This window comes from Coturnix japonica, chromosome 1 (genome assembly GCF_054131305.1).
Source record: "Coturnix japonica strain WE chromosome 1, WE-NBRP24, whole genome shotgun sequence".
Taxonomy (NCBI): Eukaryota; Metazoa; Chordata; class Aves; order Galliformes; family Phasianidae; genus Coturnix; species Coturnix japonica.
This window is the reverse complement of record NC_140663.1, coordinates 102,523,941-102,548,052: the sequence shown is the minus strand read 5'-3', so window position 1 is coordinate 102,548,052 and position 24,112 is coordinate 102,523,941. Positions and strand designations below refer to the sequence as shown.

At 38.8% G+C, this 24,112-nt stretch overlaps 1 protein-coding gene across 22 annotated transcripts in view; it reads right to left on the bottom strand.

Annotated features, from left to right (window-relative positions):
• Positions 1-7,544: 7,544 nt before the first annotated feature.
• Positions 7,545-24,112, bottom strand: part of CASK (calcium/calmodulin dependent serine protein kinase) — a 181,835-nt gene continuing 165,267 nt past the window's right edge. For 13 of the 22 annotated variants that reach the window (XM_015884890.2, XM_015884915.2, XM_015884924.2 and 10 more), the window contains 6 exons: positions 23,470-23,585; positions 19,109-19,189; positions 18,937-19,017; positions 16,044-16,246; positions 13,843-13,926; positions 7,545-9,004 (listed from right to left, as the gene is read on the bottom strand). In XM_015884890.2, coding sequence (XP_015740376.1) covers positions 8,828-9,004; positions 13,843-13,926; positions 16,044-16,246; positions 18,937-19,017; positions 19,109-19,189; positions 23,470-23,585 — 742 coding nt within the window. In that variant the 3' untranslated portion in view covers positions 7,545-8,827. The remainder of the gene's footprint in view (positions 9,005-13,842; positions 13,927-16,043; positions 16,247-18,936; positions 19,018-19,108; positions 19,190-23,469; positions 23,586-24,112) is intronic. The other 9 variants (XM_015884899.2, XM_085530250.1, XM_015884932.2 and 6 more) reach the window with 2 other exon arrangements.

Sequence of the window (24,112 nt, the reverse complement as noted above, 5' to 3'; positions counted from 1 at the left end):
GCCTGGAGCAGCTGTGACCAGGAGCTGGTCCCTTGGTCTCAAACAGTGCCAGCACTTGAGCATGCCAAGGGAACAACCCGCAAAGTGTCCCACAGACTTTGTAGCAAACTTCTGTGGTGAAAGCTGACACGAACTCACACAAAATAACTATGCACTCCTAACGTGCCACAGCAGCTGCTTCCTTAAATGGAAGCTCCTTTTTTTCTCCCTGTCCTAATATGCCCATGCATTTTGTCACCAAAAAGGCTTCAGGACTTGCTCCTCAGGGTTGCCTGGTTTTGTGTGCAGAGAAAATGATCTGCTGCTTTGTAATTGGCACCAGGAATTTCTAAGAGTGGTCAACACCAGGCAATCCCTGTCAGAATGGCCCCTCAGCTATCTGTAATTAGACCACAGCTTTTTCCCTCAGTGAAGAAAGATGGCAGATGGTTTGATAAATGCCTGCTTGACCTGTTCCACGAACTAAATGCAATGAGTTTGGATTTCCAGGCTATTTATGAATCCATTAATCTTCTTAAAAGCTAAATTCATCTCTGTATTATGAAAGGCTGTTTTTCAAACCCAGTCCAGCCAAATGCTGTAGATGCACATTATGTTAAGGATGCTTCTACAGGAGCAGTGCTTCATCCTGTCAGGAAAGGTTTGTCAATAGGTTTGACACAGTCAGTGGCACAGTGGGAACAAAAGGTCATGTTTCACTTCCTGTAGGATGGATGTTCGATGGGTGAGTTGTTTTATGACCCATGCTTTCATTTTCTGTGCTGAAATACATTAGAGCTGAGGATTGTCTTCCTGTGTAATTGAAAGAGTATGGCTTTCAAGTTAATTATTGCTTCAGATATGCTTCTTTATCTGCAAGAATGGCAGATAGATTAGAGCTGAATGTGAAATGCCTGAAAATGGCAGAGATTCCTCTGTGAAGTAAAGGACAAGGAGAGTGTCTGTGATATACTGCAGCATGACCATAGAAATATGGAACCAGAGGATTATAGAATCATAGAATCACCAAGGTTGGAAAAGACCCCCAAGATCCAGTCCAACCGTCCATCAATCGTCAATATTCTCCACTTGCCATGTCCCTCAGTACAATATTTACACAGCTCTTGAACACTTATAGGGACTGTGACACAACCACCTCTGTTCCAATGTCTTACTACTCTTTCAGAGAAGAATTTATTCCTAACATCCAACCTGAACCTCCCCTGGTGAAACGATGCCATTCCTTCTCATCCTATTTCTGTTACTTGGAAGAAGAGGCTGACCCTCACCTTGCCACAGCCTCCCTTCAGGTGGCTGTAGAGAATGATAAGGTCTCCCCTGAGCTTCCTCTTCTCCAGACTGAACAATCCCAGTTCCTTCAGCTGCTCCTCATAAGACTTGTGCTCCAGACCCCTCACCACCTTCATTACCCTTCTCTGGACATGCTCCAGGGCCTCCATGTCTTTCTGTACTGAGGGGCCCAAAATTGAATGCAGCACTCAAAGTGTGTCCTCAACAGAGCTGAAAACAGGGGTGATCATCTCCCTGCTCCTGCTGGCCATACTATTTCTGATACAAGCCAGGATGCTGTTGGCTTTCTTGGCTCATGTTCAACTGAGAGCCAGCCAACATCACCAAATTTGTTTCCTCCACACAGCCTTGCAGTCACTCTGCCCCAAGCCTATAACACTGCATGGGGTTGTTGTGGCCAAAGTGCAGGATGCAGCACTTGGTCTTGTTGAACCTCATCCCATTGGCCTCAGCCCAGCTATCCAGCCTGTCCAGGTCCCTCTGCAAGGCCTTCCTTCCCCCAGGCAGATTTTCTCCCAATTAGGTGCCATCTGCAAACTTACTGCGGGTGCACCTCTTGCAGGTCATCAGTAAAGATAATGAACGGGACAGGCCCCAGTATCAACCCTTGGAGAACACCACACATAATAACCGTTTGCCAGCTGGATTTAACTGCATTCAGCACCACTCTCTGCGCCTGGCCATGCAGCCAGTTCTTTACCCAGCACAGAGTGTACTAGTTGAGGTCATGGGCTGCATGCTTCTCCAGGAGAACACTGTGGGGGACACCAGGTCTGGAGCTGTACAGTTCTGGGCCAGTGACTCTAGGCATGAACAATTTAGACGTATTGTATATCCCGGAGTGCTTGCCCCAGGAAGCATCTCCCTGTGGGTCTGCAATTCAACTACAGCTACTGAGAAAATGCAAGCCACAAACAATGGTTTCCAGCTTCCCTGCAGTAATGGAAGCCTTGCTCCTTCCAGCTCTGAAATCATGCTTGAGCCTCAGAGCCTTTGAGAGATCAGCATTGTGCATTGCTAGCTGTGTGGAGTAGCTGGCAAGTGAGCCCTTTGTTTCCACCAGCAGAAACCTGAGTCTGTACATGACACTTCCCCTTTCTTCCCTCTCCTTCATCTTTCTTCATCCCCATAGCTCTTCGTGCTCAGCTTGAGCATCACTTTTGGTCTGCACTTACCTGAAGTTGTGGCCAAAGTGCAGGATGCAGCACACAGAAAATGACCTCCAGCTGACACTGGAGCCTCACTGCCAGATTTGAAGTGAGTATTAAGTATTCAGCTAATTCTTGGTTTGATGACATCTTGCTATTAGCTCTTAAAAAAATTAGACCTTGAAATTGGTGTTTTCCCTTGATAATTGTTGTGATCATAAATTCAAGAGGAGCAAAATCAACTGAAATAAAATGGCTTACTCTACTAAACTGCTATTCCTCCACTGCAGGACATGAAGCCTTGCAAGAAAGCAGCCTGCTGTGGTCACTGCTGCCTTAGTGAGAACTACATAGGACAGGGCTGGCTTGGGTAAGAAAAGAACACTTTCTAATTACATTAAACACAGCTTTTAAAATGCCCACTTTATTAGAGTCAATATATGAGTTTGTTGCACTAACACTAGTAATATAAATCCCTCTTCTCTTCATGCCTGCTGCCCAAATCTGATTGACAGAGACCCATGGAGTTTGAGATGTACATTGTGAAGAATCACCAGTGGGTGAGAACCTCAGCATACACAAGGCCTGCTTCAGTGTTTCATTCTTTTGGAACAAAACAGGTCTAAACTGCAATCTCTAAAATAAAACGAGTACAAATATGGCAAATACCAGATACTTCTCAACAGACTAGATCTTAACCAAAGCCTGATTTTGTTGACCCCGTGGTTAGTCTGTCTGATCTGTGGTTAGTCTCAGCCTTGAATGTGAAAAGTTCATTACTTCTGCACTTTTTCTCACTTTGACCTTTACCACATCCTTTGATTTTTATTATACTTCCCCCTTAATTTCTCTCTCTTAAAGATTGATTTAAAGCCTTAATATAAAGCATAAATCTTATATTCCCTACAAAGGATCCCAAAGCATTTAAAAAAGACCTAAAAACTTCCATTCATTTTACTATATTTCCTCAACCCACACTTTACTTTGTGTGGACACCCCACTTATTTGATTTTTTGGATTGAGAGAATTTCATTCAACACTCATTCAGTTTCTAAGAGCAGGACAGGGAGGGGTGAGATGACCTGTGACTGAGACCAGCTTAAACTGTCCTGGACCTCACAAACCATCTCTTAGCCTCCTGTAACTGCTTGCTCCTCTTCCAAGCTGCTTTTGCTGGTACCTCTGCTAAGCTGCTGCAACAGAGCTGTGCTTGAAGCTGAGTTTCTGATTTTACTGAGTGACTTACTCATGCCCCCATGGACCTGGTGAAAAGGCTTAAGTGTTTCTGTTAATAGGCCCCACACTATAGTTAAAGACACTGTAAAAGGACTTCTACCATTAGTTCTACTTACTGCAGACAGGTTGATTTGAAGATTATGTTTCTGCAGCTTTTCTGCCTTGTCCCACAATTTCCTGGCACCAGGACATGAGCAGTCTCTGAGTTGGTTAAAGCACTCAGCTGCCCTCATTGAGAGGATGAGCAAGAAATGAGCATCCAGCAACTATTAAGACCTGATGGTGTGCTATGAAAATGTCAATGGGGAATATCTGGCTTCAGCTAGAATAAGGTCAAGTTTTTAAGCCATACCCGGTCTAATAAAAATTAGGAGGGCTTTCCTTCCCCAGTGCATTGCGCTGTGGTTGTGTGAGACCACGACATGAAGCAGTGGTTGTGTGGGGTCCCCTGGGATGTTCATCCTGACACAGCCTGTAGCTGAAAGGATGTGGACTGTGTGCAGGCAAAACTTCTCCATACTTGCAGGCATAGAGATACTGCGGAGGCAGAAGGGGAGGCTGAGGGAGGCACGGAGGGGCACCATCCCATCCCATGTTGTATAATTATAAAAATATAAAAACATAGAAAATTAAAATGTTGAAAGATAAGTTTATCATATATTCTAATTATAATACTGCAGTATAGACATATTGTACTGATGGTGATGATGGTACAGCTTGAGTAAGCAGAATTCATCAGTTATGCTTAGAGAGAGGGATGGGGATTTCCCAGGCTGGCCTTTAAAACAAATTGTATTGGCCAAATGCTCTGGACTAGATACATGTTCAAAACAACATCAGGTTATGTTACATTCGTAAAGTCTTGCAGCAGTAAAACCATTTATCCATGTGTGACTTTACATGATTTTATGCTAAAGCACATGAAGGTTTACAAATGCAACAAATATTTAAAACACTGAACATAAGAGTTCAGTATAATGTTTCAACAGGCTGGTGTCTATGGCAAAATCAACCAGTGAAAATTCAGTGGATTAGTGCAATAGCAGATCTGGGCATGGGTTGAGTTGCCCCTCTTCTGCTGTGTCTCTTCTAAAAGTTGGCTCATTCCTTGTTTCTTTGACTGTGACACTGAGCACAGTTCACATACTGCCTCTGCTTTTCTCAAGGCTTGCCCCACTACCACAGCCATTTTGTGAAGAAATAGAAGTCTCCAACTGGACGGCTGCACATGGGGGAAAACAGACTCATGTTTCAGCTCCAAGATGAATTATACTTCAAAGCCAACTGCTATCAGCTCAACATCCACAACACAGGTACAGCTTCAAGTCATGTATTAATCATAAGAACAGAGAGACGTGGCCCAATTTATTTTTTCTTAGAAAGAAAAGGGTAAAACTACATGAGAAGTGATCAGTTTCCTCACTGTCTAGAATATTAACTGAGGTCTTAGTTAGAGGAAAGTCATCTGTCTCTCAGATAAGAACTAATTATTTATGTACTTTTCCAAATATTCATTTCAATGATGACATTATGAAATCATTTCCTTAGAGGCTAAGAACAAGAATGGATGGAATACTGAATTCAGTTTGTACATCAGATTACTGGCTTCAGTATCCGGTTAAAAAACATCCACTCCCCTTCAATGCTGCTTAGGCTCTTACGTCTCACCTTCTCTTTGATGCAGTGACACTTACAACACTAGGAGGCCCATCTCCAGTTGGAAGATGGAAAGAAGGGATTCTAACATTAGCTCTGCACCTTCATGAGCCTTCCCTGTGAGAGCAAAACTGCCTGCTGAATTTATAGCAGCTTTTTGTCTTCTATTTACCACACAAATAACCCAGATGTACCAGCAGGGTTTGGGCAGGAGGCTGGGAGGCGTGGATGGAGTGAACTGAGGCACTGTGGGCTTGCTCTATGCTGTCTGTGACTGTGCTGAAACTACTTCGAGAAGGCTGTGGGGTGACCTCACTGCAGCCTGTCAGTACATAAAGGGAGCCTATATACAGGAGGGGAGTCAACTATTTACAAGGGTAGATAATGGCAGGACAAGGGGAAATGATTTTAAGTTGAAGGAGGATGTCAGAGGAAAGTTCTTTACTATGAGAGTGGTGAGGCGCTGGCACAGCTGCCCAGAGGGGTTGTGGATGCCCCATCCCTGGAGGTGTTCAAGGCCAGGTTGGATGGGGCCCTGGGCTGCCTGGTCTAGTATTAGATATGGAGGTTGGTGGACCCGCATGCAGCAGGGGGGTTGGAGCCTTGTGATCCATGAGATCCCTTCCAACCCAAACCATTCTATGATTCTATGATTCCAGTTTTTGTCTCTTGATAAAAGGCCATACAGTGGGAATTGAAGACACAAGGATTTCCAAGTTAGTCTTTTTACAGTGTAATATTAACTGAATAGTAGCTCCACTTAGGAGAAGAAAAGTATATTGATTCTATTCAATCACCATTCATGTCATCTACATACGGCAGAAGCACCCTCGGGGTTTTTATGAGTTTTCTTTCCTTACAGGCTGGATATACAGAATCTTCAAGAAATTCACATGAACAGAGCCAAAAGTTTGCAGTCAAAACATTTATGGTGAGCTGAATCCCAATTATTGCATTTACCTTACTTCTTCAGTGTTGTTAACAGTTGAGATGAAGAATGCGTCATTGAAGTCAAATACCTGTGCTTACCAGATAAGTTTGTATTTCCAGCATCAGAAACACTCCACCGCATTGCTCTCAGCAAGTCTTCTTGTCTTTGTATTTTATTGGGATTAGAAGTGGTTAAGAATGAATGAAGCCAGCACCTGGGTGAGCTGTTAGTGTGCAGTGCTACCACTGCAACAGTCAATCTACAAGAACACCAGCTCGGATGCATCCAGATCTAAAATGACACAAGACTACCTGAATGAAAAATTATATTTTATGCTCAACACAGCACACAGCTTGTACCCCTTCCCCTTTAGAGGGGCTAAATTCAGACCAGGTGAGCAGCTGCTATCTGTCTGATCAGTTCCCTCTTGTTGGCTGGCTTCCTTATGCCTGGCCTATATAGACCACTTATCATTGTTTTGCTTCCAGTCCTTCACACACTGTACATTCAAGGGATGTGGTTATGGTACTCATTTTGGGACTAGGGCACAGAGCTGTGAATCCAGTCATGGCATAAATGAGCTTTGCATCAGAGTAAAGCTATGGATGGAGTACCCTGCTGTCTTGCACACTGCCAGCTGTGCCGTGAGGGCTGCACAAAGGAAACACACTGCCTGGTTTGGCTGGAGCCTCACAAGAGGAATAGATTTGGCCACCTGACCTGCAGGAGTAGGCAGGAGAAAATAAGCAGCTTTTGCATTTGATGATTATTGCCCCGATAATAAAGTGAGAATATTTTCTGATGACAGAAAAATTCTGATTACAGGAAATGTGGTCCCACACAACTGAACCAGCCTACGGATAATTATGGCTCACAGTTCAACTTAAGGACAAATCATTTGAGAACACGTAAATGCTGAACTTCATACTATAAAACAGCGCAGCCAACAGAGCTTTTAACACAAACCGTGCTAAGGAACACTTCTGACATCTAGAAAGAAGCTGTAATGCTTGCTTCTGTTATGTATTTGCAGGAAAAACATAAACCATCTGGGCCAGTGAGGGCATGAAGAAAGGAAACAAAACATAAGGTTGGCACATTTAATTACTTTTTCTTCCTTGGCTCTGCTCTGATTCTAAGCTGTGCTTGGAAAGGCCCAGCAGAGCCCCTGAGCTTCTCCGCCACGGCCTTCACTGAACAGACGTCAAGAAATCTCTTCTCGCTGCAAGAAGCACTGATTTGTTCTTGGAACTCCCTGCGATGAAATGAAGGACCCAAAAACATTTGGTTGTTGAACACATAAAAGGAAGTATATTTAAAATAAAAAAACTTGGTCAGACTGTAGCGTCAATTACCATTTTGAAGGAATTTACAGGGCTGTTTTCGATGAGTCTTTTGGAATAGTCAAGTTTATCGCAATGCCTAAACTGGTTTCTTCATTGCACAGTATTTTCTTTTAAAATGTGTGCATTTTTAAACAATTACATACATATTAAAAATCAGCATTTCTTTGCTTAAACTTAATTAAAACGTTAATACTCTCAGACGACACAGATCTGAAATGGTGAAACCAGTAATTGCCCCCTCCCACCTTACAACAAATTAAATTGAGACAAAATTACAAACACATTTCACTACATGATTATTATTAATAAAAATCGGTTTTTCTTTTTTTTTTTTCCTTTTTTTTTTGTATAAAGTTGCCCAAAATGCAAGGGATGTGCATAGGTTTACAACTTAAGTCAGAATAATATTTCACTTTATTCCCTTGGGTACGTTTTCCCATGAACGGAATGTACTTTGCTGTAGATTACAGTTTTTTTTTCAACACAGATACACCAACGGCATGAACGCTTGCGACTGTCCACATGCATTAAGAGTCAAGACCCAATTTCAGATTTCTAAAAGAAGTTTTACAGAGTTCTTCAAAGAGACAGTATCACATTATCTGGATGTTACACAAAAGTATTTAAAAACGCTACCCTAAAAAACAAACAAACAAACAACAACAACAACAAAAAAAGAGCGAAGAAAGGCCTTTAAGATTGATGAATTTGTTTGGTAACCGCTAGACTGATTATTTCAAATAAATAAAGGAAAGTATTCCGATCCATAAAATCAGACTCTAAAAAGAATGTAGTGTTCCACCCCCAAGTTAAGGTAACAGAATCATATTATTATTACTATTAAAATAGATTATAGAAAGCAGCATCTATTTTGTGCAGTTTTTAGGGGCCCTTGAAATAAAAAGCTATTATTTCCAAAAATATAACATTCCAAAGGACTGAATAATACATACATTTAAAGATACACTTTATTAAATTTTAGGAGAAATGATTAAAAAAAAAAAAAAAAAGATACTGTCTCTTTAAATTAGTGTTTAATTTTTTTTTCCCCCTCCTCTTATCTATTAGGACATGACAATAATTATAAATTTAGGTCACACTACATCTAGGTAGTCTCTAGGGGCCAAGACCTGCTGACACAAGGTCAATAACGAAGAGGTTTCCCATGTATGAGGTGGTTCCCAGTAACGCCAGGCTTTTTCAATGATCTCGCGAGCGGCCTAATAGACCCAGGAGACTGGCACCCACTGCGACGCTGTACAAACGAGCTCAATGGCTTCCTCCAGGTGCCTGATTGTTTCATCGATTTCATTGTTGATAATTGTTAGGTCAAAGTAGTGTGCATATGTTCTCTGTAAGATTTCAGACTCCTTTTGCAGGCGCTGAAGAGATTCATCCTAGTCAATGATGAGAAAAGGAAATGGGAGAGGTAAGTTGGATCGTTTCCTTTACTTCTATGGCAGCTTTCTAGCTGTTGCTTACAGAGAAGAAAGCAGGCAAAAAAAGCTTAAGTGGTCTAGAGACCCTGCCTAATTCCCTAGAAATTACAAGGAAGAAATTACACAGTTTCTGTCTTGAAGCTGACATTCAAATACAAGTCATTTACTGACGTTACGTGAGACAAAAGACAAGTCTAGAACTAAAAAGGCAAGGATGAAAGCTAATAAAAGCAGCACAGACATGGAACTAAAAAGACCATACGTGAGTTAAACAAACAAAGTGCACAAATTCAAGCTACGTGGCCTATGTCCAGGGAAGAGAACAAGAAACAGGATAGGGTATTTTGTTAAATATCAGCTGTTCCCAGTTTTGGTAACAATTCACTGTTCAACATCAGTCTTCTGGGGTTTACTTTCTTTAACCACCCTTTGCCGATGAGGAAGTTCTCACTCCATGTTGCCCAGCAGTTCCTATTTCAGTATTTCCTATATCACTTCTGGCATCTCTTAGCGTCTTGTACTGAAGACCCAATTCCACGGTTCACAATTGAGAAGGGTCAGCCATTACAGGGTCAGCACTTCCCTTGGCTTTGTGTCCATTTCTTATGGGATTGGCTTCTGCCAGTTTGGTAGGTGTGATGCCTAATTCTCTGTAGCTGGCAATGCTATCATAGTGGGCTTGCTAGCTGGGCCTGCATTTCTGAGAGACTACAAAAGGCTTTCCTCTAGGGTCCTGCAGTGATCCTGAAATCCCTTCCTGCAAATTCCCTACAAAATTAAAAGAATCATTTCCTGCTTTTATGAACTTTGAAACGGTCACATGAATTCCTTCCCTCCCACATGTTTGGAGTGGAAATGGAATTAAACCATGTATGTACAGCACAGATTCCCTGCTGTACTGGTATCTATATTGTCACCTTACTTGCTCAGTCAACTGGGATGCACTTTACTGAAACAGTTCTAGGCTGTAAGAAGTATAGAGGGAGTGTCTATGGCTGGCTTCACAAGAAACTATTCTAGGAATGGAACTGTATCCACTAATATGAGATACTCCTTCCATACTTTGCTTTTTTTTGGTATGTATTTGTGTTTTGTTTGAACTTCCCAAGCATCTGTAAATATAGCGACATGTTGCTGTGAAATGGTGGCTTTCAGATCCTCTGGGAATAACCAGTGTTGAGATAGTTCTCCTTCTCCGACACCATGAAACCAGCCGCTTCCGGAGGGTTCCTTATGAACCAAGTTACAGTTCTGCTTCTTTCTGAAGTTGCAGCCCTAGATGGGGTGCAAATGTGGCCTCCATCAGATAATCACTTAAGGCCTCATTCAAGGTCAGACAAATACTTTTCCCACGCACTTCTGTATAGGGCATGCTCCTTTTATAGAGCACTGTGCACCTATAGCAAAGCTTGGCACTTCTGTAGAAAAAAGCAGCGTGTGCTGTTCTTGTCAGTTTCCTTAAAATTTCTTAATTAAGTCTTGACAGTGAAGATCCCAGAATATTCTCAAGAAGAATCATCTCCATCGTCTGCGTGCTCAATAGTGCCAAAGAATAAGATATTTACCAAAATGTTCAGATAGCTGAAGGGAGCAGAATGTCTGCCTCTTCTTCTACAGTCAGTTCTCATGTCACACGTACTACACATGGGATCAGTTGCAGTGTGTTCACTATCTGGAAGAGACTTTTCTACCCTATCACTAGTGTTCAGTCTGCTTTCCTAATCCTCTTTCAATCTCCAGCAAACCTGGGAGTGAAACATGACTGTCATCCATGGCATCCCTTGCACATGCATAATGGCTGCCAGTGATGTTTTCAGCCTCCTCTATCTCTGAAGGCTTTTTTTTTCTTTCAATTTCAATATAAGTTGAGAAAAATTTCTTCAGAAACATTTATGTTTTAGCTATTGGAAAAGAGAAAGAAGTTACACATCGCTCAATGAATATTTGAATAAAAAGACTGGAGCCTGCTAATTCCTCTTTGTTGCTGAATGGGAAAACAGAAAACAACTAGAGGAGAGAGGAACTACTCAGCTGTTCCGTGATCTGCTCTCTCCTCTCTCTGTTTTACCACACCAATGACATGATTTACATTTTCTTGGTGATGAGATAGGTGGGTACTCTCTGAGATTTCCTATATGATTCAAATAGGTTTTGTGCTTTGAAGAATTGCTTATAATAATAACACATTCAGTAATTAAGCATAGTATTTTGCTTCCTAGTTAATTCCAACGATGTGATCCTCGTTTACTGAAGTATTTTATGTGTTCTATAGTCGGCTAAAGCATCTCAAGGTAATTACCTTTAAGACAGGGTCTTTGCTTTGATTTTTACCACGATGTTCAGATGTCCAGCTCTAATAGTAGAAACTTTACTTTCTTGTTTCTTCTTAGCAAATAATTCTTATTACATCCATTACAGCAAGATACGTAAAGCCTTTTTTGTGTAAATTTTTATCCCAATGGTAGAAAGTAATGTTGAACGTGAATGAGCAAATCTACATTCTAAAACTACTAAAATAACCGGAACTACCATGTCAGCCCCTAGCTGGTACTTACAGGCAATTTTCTGCACCATTTTGGCAGCTATGTACAATTAGTACGAGTGCAGGAAAATGAAAAAAAAAAAGCAAAGATGAAATTCAAGAAAGCATAAGGGGAAAAAAAGGACAGTCATTTACAGAAGTGTTCTCAAAAGACGTATGTAAAATAAACAAAGCGAGATAAGAGGATAAGCAGAAAGGGATACTCAATATGCACATGAAGCTTTCCAAAAGTAAGAATGAATGGGAAATATGAAACACACTCTGGAATCTTGTTTGCTGCCACACAGGCTTCTGATGCACATACGTAACTTGCATCTCTTTCTTCACTCAGCAGAGAAAATCTTAGAAAACAGAACACTGAATTTTGGTAGATTCTGTTGCTACTTCCATTTCACATCCCCCTCCCTTTCCTTAAGCTTAACTGATTCATATATTAGGATGCCATTTATGTGTGGCCCCAGTCCAGCAGTTCATGTGCCTGAGCATCTCTGTGTGCACTGTGACTTCAGTCACAAGAACTTAAAAAAAAAGCATGCTTATAGGGCATGAACGCAAATATTTAGAATCCAGTATCTTATTTCTATTAATGTGTTCCCACCACAACTATAACAGGTATATTTCTATCTTCTTCCCAGTATGCCATGGAGAGCATTTTCTTTGATACATTAGCTGCCTTGAATCTCTCTGCATTGTATCCTACAGCTAGAAAACTAAAAGGTTAATAGTTCTGGCAAGTAAGTGAGGCAGCAAAAGACCATTTGGGAGCTAAAATACAAAGGAATAGAACGAGGTAATTACATAATTCCACAGCATACCTAGTCTAGCATTACACGTGCAATGATTTACACATCCTAAGAATATATATATATATTTTAAAGTGATGCTATGCCATTTGCTTGCACAATGGCATTCAGCGTGGACTACAAATTTGTAGTGTTCTTGCAAAATCATACTGATTTATAGCATATGCCAGCATCAGCATCAGCAGTTAGACAAACTGTCATTTCACTAGTATTGTTAATTTTCGTGTCTTGAGATGGTATTCATCAAGTAATGTCACAGGACACATTGAAATGATATATTTCACTTCTTCCCTCTCTCATCTCTTTTCTTGGCTACATGCTTTCACCATTTGTTCTGGCATTGGTGATTGTCAGAGCCTTTTTGAACTGCTTGCAAACTGACAAAACCCCAATTTAGAGCAGTGAACAGTAGCTCACTAAAGGATCTGATATGTGCTGTGGCCAATGCAGATGGGCAGTACCAGTCCTGAAATTAGGGAAACCCACTCCATTCAGCAACAGTGAACTAGGAGAACGCCTCAGCTGCCAGTAAAACTGCAGCTTAAGGCCAGTGTTTATTGCTCTCCTCTTACCCTGAAGGATGATTATTTGAATTTAAATATATTTGTCTCATTCCTTATTTCCTGCAAGCCTCTAGAGTGATGCTGCAGTTTTGTATTTGTGATACTGTAATTACATTTCTATGGAAACAGCTGTAGAAACAGAGCTGACTTTATTTTTGTGTGAAAAAGGAACACCTAGGGGGTTTGGAACAGATTCATGTTTAAATCCAATTAATTAAGTACCTTGGTAATGGAGTTTAAAAAGGCAGAGCAGATCAAGTATTTGTACAAACATTGCCTGTCCTGTTGTGAGCTAAAAGCAGAACTGCTTGATAACCTCTTTGAAATCAGTAGCAGCTGTAAAACTCCACACAAACTAAGTAAGAAATTCAGGATGTGTAATTGCACAAACTCTTAACATTATTCCACAAGCAAGTAACCCTTTGGTAAAAGCTTATGTCCAGTTCTGAAGAGAATGATTTTTGAAATTAAGAAGCTTAATTCTGATGTATATTTGCTGGTTAGAAAAAAATACTACAAGATAAAGGTGGAACATGCATTCTGCAGTTCATGCCAGCTGTAGTCCAGCGGTAGCACTGCAACTCAAAATTGAGTAAATTTTGTTAACTGAGTTATTTGTGCTAATGATTTGTCACAGATTTGGAAATGAACCTTGGGAATATATATATTCGAATACATCATGTGGGTCCTTCAACTTGAAATTCATATTCTGAATTAGAAATATCAGTTATTAAAAAATGAATACATCTCAACTGACTTACTTAATAATGCTGCCCTTCAACTGTCCTTCTACCTCTCCAGCTACAGACAGAAAAACTCCTATCTGCATCTTTGAATTCCATCCTTAATTTTGTCTCTGATAAGACATTAATTTGTAAGATGCCATACCTCATTAATGCCTGGGGTAATCGTAGGTGCAGCAATAAAAACAACAAAAGGAGCAAACTCTGCAGTTCTCAGGACCTTCAATGCCTAGGGTAAAAGAAAAAATAATCTTGAGAAGGATCCCCCAGCAGTCAGTGTCAAAACAGTCACATAAGCAGAAGATGGAAAGAAGATGGACTTATATCAGCAATTAATTGTTTTTTGCTGATTTGGAGTCACAACCTTAGTAATGCAGACACTTCTTGTGTTATTTTACATTTTTTGGTACTCAAACAATACATTTATAATTAAAATAAGTATAAATTTCAAGACAATGAAAGCTTCTGCATGTTCAGAGAGGCTCTTCCCATAGTGTGCAGAATTCTATTTACATTTAAAAGGAATGGTTAACACCACATTTAAAAAAAAAAAAAAGAAGAAAGAAAAAAAGAAAGAAAAGGAAGTGATGTCATGAATAAGGGACAAAAAGCAAGTTGTATTAATTTATTTATCTTATTTTCTGAAGCAAATAAAAATGAGAGGTCTTTAAAAAGTTAAGAGCAGTAATGAGCATTGCATTAATGCAGTAAATACTGCACTGGGCACCTGAACTACACAAAAGATGACTGTTCTTATCAAAACCTTGGCTTAGTTGTAACTTAGCTGCCATAGGTGAAACTTTGCTTCAAGCTTGTAAGGGAAACAGTTGATCACAGCCTGAATGTCACACTAATCACACTCTGATTAACCATCTGAGGCAAGTAATGAGTCAGCCTGAAACCCATATATGAGGGCTACTCTGAAAGCAATGTCTCCTATTTTAATATGCTGGCTTACAACATCGGATGCAGATTTTGGTGGGATGGCAGTAGAGGCTGAACATTCTCAGCAACATTCTGTTACATTTTGTTGCTGAGAGACCGATGGCAGCAGAGGGGTGGCCTGACAAAACCCAGTGGCACTCACTGATGCTTGCTGGACACTTATGAATATCAAATGGTGGCTCTGAGCACAGTCAAGTGGTGGGTCATGCATTTCAGCAGTGGTGGCAGTGATGAGAAAGACAAGCCATGTTCCAGACAGCTGTGCATATGTTTATAAGTGCAGCATGGAGGCTCTTGTTCATCAGTGGTGAAAATGCACAGCTAGTGCTGGTGACTATGTTGGAGGAAAAAAAAAGAAGTGGCTTGTAGCTGAGAATCTGCTCTATCAAATCGTGTTATTGTGCTCCTTGTATCTGAGAATTTCCATGGAAATAAATAGGAGGCATTACTTTCAGAGCGACCGGTGTCCATTAAGCTCCTCAAAACAAAAGAGATAAACCCTATATATGAATGTCATGGAGACACACGTAACTAGGAATACCAAAGGAAAACAGGCAAGTGGTGTTAAGATAGCTAGTAATTGATCCATGGGCATGTTGGCATAAAGGCACTGAGACAGATGCACGAGGAAGCTGGTTAAAAAAGAGGCTTGTCCTTTGATGGCAGAAGTGCAGGAATAGCAGCTGGTGCCAAATGTGAATTACTTGGGCTGTTATCAAATGTAAATACATTCTAATCAAGATTAGGATGGTTTCTGAGGTTTGTACTGTTTCTGAACAATCCAAATTGAAATGCTGTATCAAGAGATCTCACTTTTAACAGCTGCTCCATTTAAACTAGCGATAAATGCTTTCTCCAAAAACTGTTCAATGCAGGATTCTATTTTTCAGAACAGTACTGCATCAGCACTCTATGTGAACTGCACTAAGTAATTTAGCTGTTTCTGTTCTTAAATGAATTTTTGAATCAAAGAAGAAAGTAGCAAGCAAAAATAAATAGTTAACACTGGTCACAGTTTTAACTTCTTTCCTCCCATTTCTTTTGTTCTGCACATATGATACAAACATCACTTTTTGTCCATATTCATGTAGTTCCACTTAACAAAGCATACATCACTGTGAACTAAAAGTCACAATTACACAGATGCTTCAAAGGAAATATATCAGATTTTTTCACTGAAGACTTTATATAATGAATGAACAAATTTTTCTTGAGAGCCTTATTTTCTGTCCTTCTCTCTTTTGAAAAGTATAATACTAACACAAAAAGGAGTGTCTAAAATAATGATGCTGATCTGGTCATATCTAGTATACAATCATTGATGAAAACAAATGTATCTCAATAAAATAATGTTGAAGGGTTTGCGTTAAGTCCCATTTTCATCTACTTCTAATGAGTTACCTGAGGTTCTACATCAAGTATTGCAATTAGTCCCTGCTCATGGATCTTCCGTATTGTTTCCAGTTTTGTCCCATACATTGCATCCTCATGGCTGCCATATTCCAAATATTCATTGTTTGATATATCCTGCATCATTTGGTCATGCGATACGAAGTAGTAATTTTTTCCATTTTCTTCATCTTTCTTTGGAGGTCGGGTTGTGTCTGAAAATAAAATGTATTTTTTTAACTCAAAAGCAGTACTACGCTTACATGTGGCATCTTGATTGGTTTATCAATATTTATTCACTGAATGATTTGGCCTGCTAATTCATATGTAGAACAATGAAGTGTGAGCTGAGGGGAGTCAGAGTAACAAGGTCTAGGGGAAGTGGAAGGCTGAGGGATGTGCTGGGGAAAGCAGGAGACTAAGGGATGTGGAAAGGATTAAAAAGAAAGGAAGAACAGAAGGTTATAATTAACCTTTATTTCATAGAATCATAGAATAGAATCATAGAATTGCTCAGGTTGGAAAAGACCTTAAAGATCACTGAGTCCAACCACAACCCAAGCATACTAGCCAAACTCTAACAACCCCACTAAATCATGTCCCTGAGCATCCCTTCCAAATAGTTTTTAAACACATCCAGGGATGATGACTCAACCACCTCCCTGGGGAGCCTATTCCAGTGCTTAACAACCCTTTCTGTAAAGAAGTTTTTCCTGATATCCAACCTAAACTTACCCTGGTGCAATTTGAGGCCATTTCCCCTCATCCTGTCACTTGTCACCAGTGAGAAGAGACCAACCCTGCTCTCACTGTAAGCACCTTTCAGGTACAGGAAGAGAGCAATAAGGTCCCCCCTCAGCCTCCTTTGCATTATAGAATCTATTCTATGATTCATTTTTCTTTCATATATAGAATTTTGCACTTCAAAATGGTTAGCTTGCAAAATTTTCAGTGCCAAATTTTATTTTATTTGGTGAAGATGTTAAGAGTCTATGTTCTTTCAAGAGCAAACAAACTTTTATTCTACAGTTTGTTATTCATCTTTGATTGATAGGTTTGATCTCACTGCTTTTATAGTTTCTAAACCATTCCCTTAAAATCCCCTAGGCAGTAGGGCCCCTCTTTACACCAGAGCCAATACTAGGTCCAATCCTGTTTCTTTAACGATCTGGCTGATGGGGAAGAGTGCACCCTCACCAAGTGACACAAAATTAGGACATTCAGTCATGCTGCCATCCAGAGGGATCTCAACAGGCTGGAAAAAGTTGAACATGAACCACTGATGTGCCCATGCTGCTAAAATGTCTAACAGTATCCTGGTTTGCATTAGGCAAAATATTGACAACAACTGCAGGGAGTTGAACCCTCTCCTGTAACTGAGCATTGGTGGGGCCAAATGAGTGCATTTTTTAAGGAATTCAAGAAAAAATGGACTAAACAAAACCTATAATATCACCATTCTACTTACTGCTGTCATAGGTCTACCAGAACTTACATATTCTCCTACTTTTCTCTTCAACTGTCTACATTTGTTAAAACTTCTTCTTCTTCTTTTTTTTTTTTTTAACACATGTATTTTTCTGTGGTTTTCTTCAGAGTGTGAAAGTATAAAAAGCGCGTGAAGGCCTAGCTACTTGTGGTCAAGACAGATAAAAGCTAGCTAACAATGACTTACTTTTCAAATATATTGCTTTTTCAAACCTATGTGGTAAGAGACATATGGCCTGCTAATTCTTAAACCACCAGTGTGTGACATGACTTTTTGACCTTTAAGATCAAGTTTTCAGTAGCTAGATAATTTTTCCATAGTGCATGCTGATAAATACAACATACAACTCACAGCCCGCCTCAAGAGTTACCTATTCTTAGCATGATTTTTCAAAATAATGAAGAAAATGCAGTAAAAATCTGTCCCTGAGAGCTAAAGAGAATTCAATTACCCACAATCAGCTGAAATACAGGTGAGGTTTCCATAATACTTAAAGTGTGTGATGTATTTTACATGATTTATTTCAGATAGCAAAAATAAGGGATTAATTTAGGTTCCTAAAAACAAGCATAAGGTACTATATTAAATACCCTAAATGTGCCTAAACTTGATGCATCCATTCAGTCCCATCAAGCATGACACGGGAGCTAATACAGATGACTGCTCTTCCAAAGTGGGGCCGAAGGTTAAATGATGTCTAAAACAGTTATCTAAACATTAGAATGATGCTGAAGCACACGGACTGGACCATGATTTGCAGCTAGTCTCTTCAGTTTTCCTATATAACCAGTGAAACAACTTAAATGCTTCCACAGAATGCAGGCAATCCAACACATGGCCTTCACAGCATATGAGTTCATTTTATAAATAATTTGAAGACAAAGTAAATATTTCAGCTTCTGCCTCCACAGAACAATACACATAGTACTTGAGAGAGCCTGGGTGAAAGGTACATTGAAAACCATTTATTACTCTTTGCTTTAGATCTTTGTAATGGAATACACATATCCTGATTTCCTATATTTTGAAGTTAGCCTGAAACAAGAGTGGGTGGATTTAGCTACTGGATGGGCTTGCTTTAAAATGCCTATGCTTGAGGAAAAAAGCTGCATCTCCAACAAATAATGTAGAATATACAGTTCTTGCCATGGGATTAGCTGAGCCTGCTGTGAAGGAAAAATGCCCCTGTGCTCTTGGTAACAACCCATGTGGTGAGCCGTGAAGCTAACTGCATTTTCTTATTGTCATCTCTGGAAACTTGGTGCTACTTACTACACTCTCCTCTGAAAAAAACAAAACAAGAAATATTCCCAGTCCATTCACAATTCATTCTTCCTTAACAGAAGATTCTGTTAGTGGGACTGTTGTCAAGCACACTACATACAATTTTGCACTACATAGAACATTGCTACTTACGAGGAATGGGGTACGCAAATCTGTCCGGATGTTTTGTGATGAGTGTGTTTTTTATGTGTCGTCTTCCAACGCCATGTGCACCTAACCCACAACACAAAAATCATCCATTAGTTTTCTGCCACAAGATGTTAATAATTATGCTCTTACGTTTGAAATAACAACTCAAAATTACCTAGTAAGACTAGCGTTTTCCTTTTGAATGCTGGCAGTTTTACTACTTCTTCATATGTGACGAGATCTAATTGATCAAACACTAAAACACAAAAGAAACCCCCAGAGGGATAAGAAAAAACATCATTATTAAGGATGATAATAAACTGTGCTACAAATTGTCATTTTAGCAAGTGTTAGATTCACAATACAAAGCAATATGCTATGGAAAGTAAAACCATTTCCTTAAGTAATTTTAAGAAAAGTGTCCATTAAGAAAACTGTTAAAAAGCAATAACACAGCTACTGAAATGCTCAGGAAAACTTGCATGTCCTTTCATGCAGAATTCAGCAGACCACAAAAATCAGCTAAAAAGGCATGCTATTTACATTTGCATTCCTAAGAAGTAGCAATACTAAAGAAAATCTGTAGACAGTGACCAACATGAATATAGTATGAGAACATCTATTTACACTGAAGATATGGATACTTTCACGTTCATGTTTAACGAGATCTTTGAGTAATCATGATTTTTAAGGTTTAATTCTTTGTGGTATTTCTTCTTCAAAACACGTTATTTGTAATTAGAGTTCTCTTTGAACACACGTGCTCGTTAAATTGACATGCTTTTAAAACTTTTGATAGAACAAAAAAGTTTAACAGAAAGTGATGACGTTACATAAAAGAACCTCCACCATATTTAGGGAAAAATTGTAAAAGTATTGTTTCAGAAATGATTTCAACTGCAGTGAATGAATTTCATCATGCCTATCAATCTACTGTGAATTGCCAAGATAAGTAATGATTGACAAATCAAGTTTTGTTCATAAAAACAACTTCTTACTTTGCCCAACAAGATCTGTGGCCATTTTTATAGAATTTTGATTAAAAGAAAAAAATAAAAAGCCAGGAGGCAGTTGATTATATTTTTAAAGATCAGAACAATCAGAAGTTAGGAACATAATAACTTGCAAGAGTTTACAGTTCTGTATTTGAATGCGCTGTAAACAGAAGGGAGAGACTGCATCTTAAGTATGACATTTTTGAGTGTTTCCAAGTCCCAAAGTGGCGTATTCACTTCAACTACATCCTGTCCATCTCTCTCTCTCTTTTATTTTTTTTAAATTTAATTTTTTAAAGAAAAAATTTGGATGTATTTCTCTCCTCCTCATGGTTAGGTACCCCTATAGTTAGGTAGGCAGGGGTAGGAGCCTGTGTTTGCTTGCTCCAGTTGTCACCAACCTCCACAGTCTGAAGACATTCTGACTGCAGAGCCTATCAGAAAGCACATGCTTTGTACTACAGTCAAAGCAACAAAGGGTTTAACATTTCCTTTTATAGGGCAGATGTTAAACCCAATGGCACCATTTCCACCCTAGAAAAAAGTGCAATTACTTTAATTTAGTCCAAATACAAATTAGTCAATTGACACACTTGACTCTTTAAGGACTTGAAAAGGTATGCATTTGAAAACTTCCTAAGTTCCTTTGAAGCATTTTGCACTTCATGATGAAGAAAAACCTCTTTCAACCTTTCCCCAAATATTACAAGATAAAACAAGCAAGAAGTTAGTCATATTTTTTCTTCCTTTCCACAAATTACCAGCATGGAATTCTTCATTTTTGCAACTTTGCACTAAATTAACTAAATTCATTTCATATCAGAAAGATATAAAGATCTACAACATGTTGAAGAGTTTTACCATTCTAACCATTCTAGCTTTACCATTCTAACTATCTACTGGGAAAGGTGTCTTCTCCCGTTAAAAAAAGTCAATCCTTTATTTTTTCTTGAACAAAACCATGTTATGTTAGATACAAACAACAGGAGCAAACAACAGAAATGGCACATATTAATGCCTCCATCACAAATTAGTAGCATGAAGAAGATATGTCTCAGTCTACATGGAGTTACCTAATGATTGTAGGGTTTTCAAGCACAAAAGAAAAATGAATATTTAAAAAATATACACAAGATATGAGGAATACGGGATACATATAAAGACTGAACTTGTAATACTCCTGTGTTACTAGCTAGTAAAGAAAAGGAGTTTTGAAAGGAAACAGTAAGAAGCAAATAAAGAGGCATTGTCACTTGACAGGTTACTTACATGCACAGAGGCCATTGGGAGTAAGACAGCATGAAAAATGTACAGGGGTCATTGAGATATGGCTTGTAATATATTAGTAAAATAAAAAGTATATGCACAAAATAAACTTTACCATGCAGTAGTCTAAACACGAGGCAAATAAATCACATTAAGAAATGATAAACATATTTTATAAAAGCTTGGCAATTTTTACATTATGCATAATATGACACATAGTTCTAGTATGTTCTGAAGAGCGTTCTTTTATGAAGTCCTGCAACAACACTTTTAAAAATGTAAATATCACTGCAGTATATCTCTAGAGATAATCTCTGGAGCATTTATAGAAATGCTAATGAATCTTAAATGATTTTTGTTTTTCCTGTAGGTTTTGGTTCCAAACAGATTTTACAATGATAAGAAGTATGATCTAGAAGATGTATCTTGAAGGACACGCTATTCTATTATCAAGTATGGAGGAAAGTAAAATTAGATGAGTTATTTTTCTTATAAAGGAGAATATACTTGCTGAAGACATGTTTTTAATTATGAAACACACACACTGAAAATCTGCAAAAAGTAATGTTGCAGTATTTCTGACTAACAATACCACGTGATATTTCAGAGATGGTAAATTCAGTACTGAGTTCATTAAATGTAATACATTCACATAAGCATGACATCAATTCAGTGATCCTCTTAATATCTACGTACTTCTTAATTCTCTGGAATGTTATTGGCATCAACTTTTGTACCTCAAGGATACAATGACCAATAACGTTGCTAAGTGAAATATAAATCCCAATTTGTACTTTGATTAACTTTTTGACTTCCTAGGGGAAGGGCAAGTGTCATACTGTTACTTTGAAATGAATGTGTTTTAATGATTATGACCACTTCAAAGGTTCACGTTTCTAATTTTTGGCAAACTCTGACGAGAAGTTTCCAAAAGCACTACCATAGGCAAGCTCTAAGGCCATCAAATCATGCAATCAAACGTCTGTCAACCTCCTCCAAAATGACTCCCTCTTGTCAAGATTGTGATGTCTATATTACTGTCCATTGATGAGGGTTTAATTGATACAAAGTCTCCAGAAACAAAATTAGCTCAACGTATTCTCTGCTCCTCCCCGGACATACTCATTCCTTTGCAGCACGCCACGTGAAGTCACAGTGACATTATTTATCACATAGTTGTAGTTGTGAACTGTACTATGAAACTTGTCTGTTCTAAAGGAAAAGTGTTTTTTGTTAGGTTGTTCTTCAGCTAGTCCAGTTAACAACATGACCATGCAAAGTTATACTGGCACAACTGAAGGGAGTAGCATGCTGTGGAAATGTATGATGGGAACAAGCGGTAACAATTTAAAGTGAGTATTGCCAGAGAGTATAGGTGATAAAATCCAGTTCATTTGCAATAGTTTCTAGAAAGGTCATGATTAGTAAAACATGGTTTATTGTTACTGCAGTGCAGAGGAAACATTAAAACAACCATAACAGAAAGCCAGCAAAAGAGAGTAAACCAGTTAAACTTTCAATCTCTACTTCCCTCATTAATTAAATATTTAGAGAATATGCAAAACAGGTTTCAGGATAACAGGTAATTTTATATTTGACTGTGAGTATCTTAAATGTGACTGTGAAATAGGAGTATATATGATAATTATTGTTCTTTGACTGTATTAGATTTTATTTTCAAGTAATGAAAGTTCCAGAGCACAGAAATATTATGAGCTCTGATTCTACACACAGACTGTACAAAGAGAAATGCGAAAATACAGATATGTATCTCTTTCACAACAACTCAATTTTTCAGCAGGTTCAATAAATATTCAAAAATCAGGATTCAGGCAGAAATCACTGCAAGACTGCCAGTTTGTCAGATTTGATAGCTGTTAAATAACAGTCTGACTACACAACGACTCTTATGTTTGCATCTATAACAGTTCAAGAAAAGCGTTCTTTTAATGATGTTTTCACATACACAATCCAAAACTATAAGCACACACCAACAAGAATGCTAGCAAGAAGTGTTCTGTAGTGCACAGTGCAGTATCTGATTGTAAAATTCATATCCTGTTGGTTTCTAGTTCTTGTTTAAACATAAAGACGAACAAACAAAAAAATGTAAAGTCACTGTAGGATATATATTTAATTTCTGTTTCTGCAAGTTACCAATTAGGTTAATAGTGCCTGCTGAACACTTAATGGCAAGGTTCAGATGGTAAAGATTTCAACCTTCTTATAAATATACCTGCTTTTTTTTTTCTTTTTTTTTTTTTTTTCCCCCTACCTGCATTGTGCTTTGCCAAATATTTATCTTTGTACTGCTTTTTTTTCTTCCCAAACCAAGTACAGCTGGCCTGTTGTTCCTGTTTGGTCTTCTCCATGGCAATGCAAGCAACCCGCCTGGCATATGGAGAAGAAAAAAAAAGTTGTAATAACTGTATTTAAAAAATGTCATGCATGATGAATTAGAAAAATAAGTCTGTTTAATAGCATAAGAGTGCACTAAGACTTTTCCAAACTTTGTTTTTGATGACTTAAATGCACTTACATACTGATACATTTTGATATAAATAATATTCTTAATGGTTGATTGTAAAAGCTCACATATCACTGGGACATGCGAGGAAGGGCAGCTACTAAAATGACTGTAAACCAGCGCAGTAGACTAGACTGGAAGAGCAAAATCTGTATGGGCTGCTGTGTTCTAAAGCTCAAGGCAAATGTGTTGTGCTGAGCAATGCCTTGAGGTTGACCTTCAGGATGAAGTATTGCATATATTCCTATGCCAACGTATACCAGTCTCTCCCATAAGGGCTTGCAAGAGATGCAATGAAATGGATACCTGTCTCTGTTTTTATTGTAGTAGAATTTTCTCTAGACAGCAGAGGTGGTACAGGTGCTGTTAAACCTTTACAGTACACTAATTC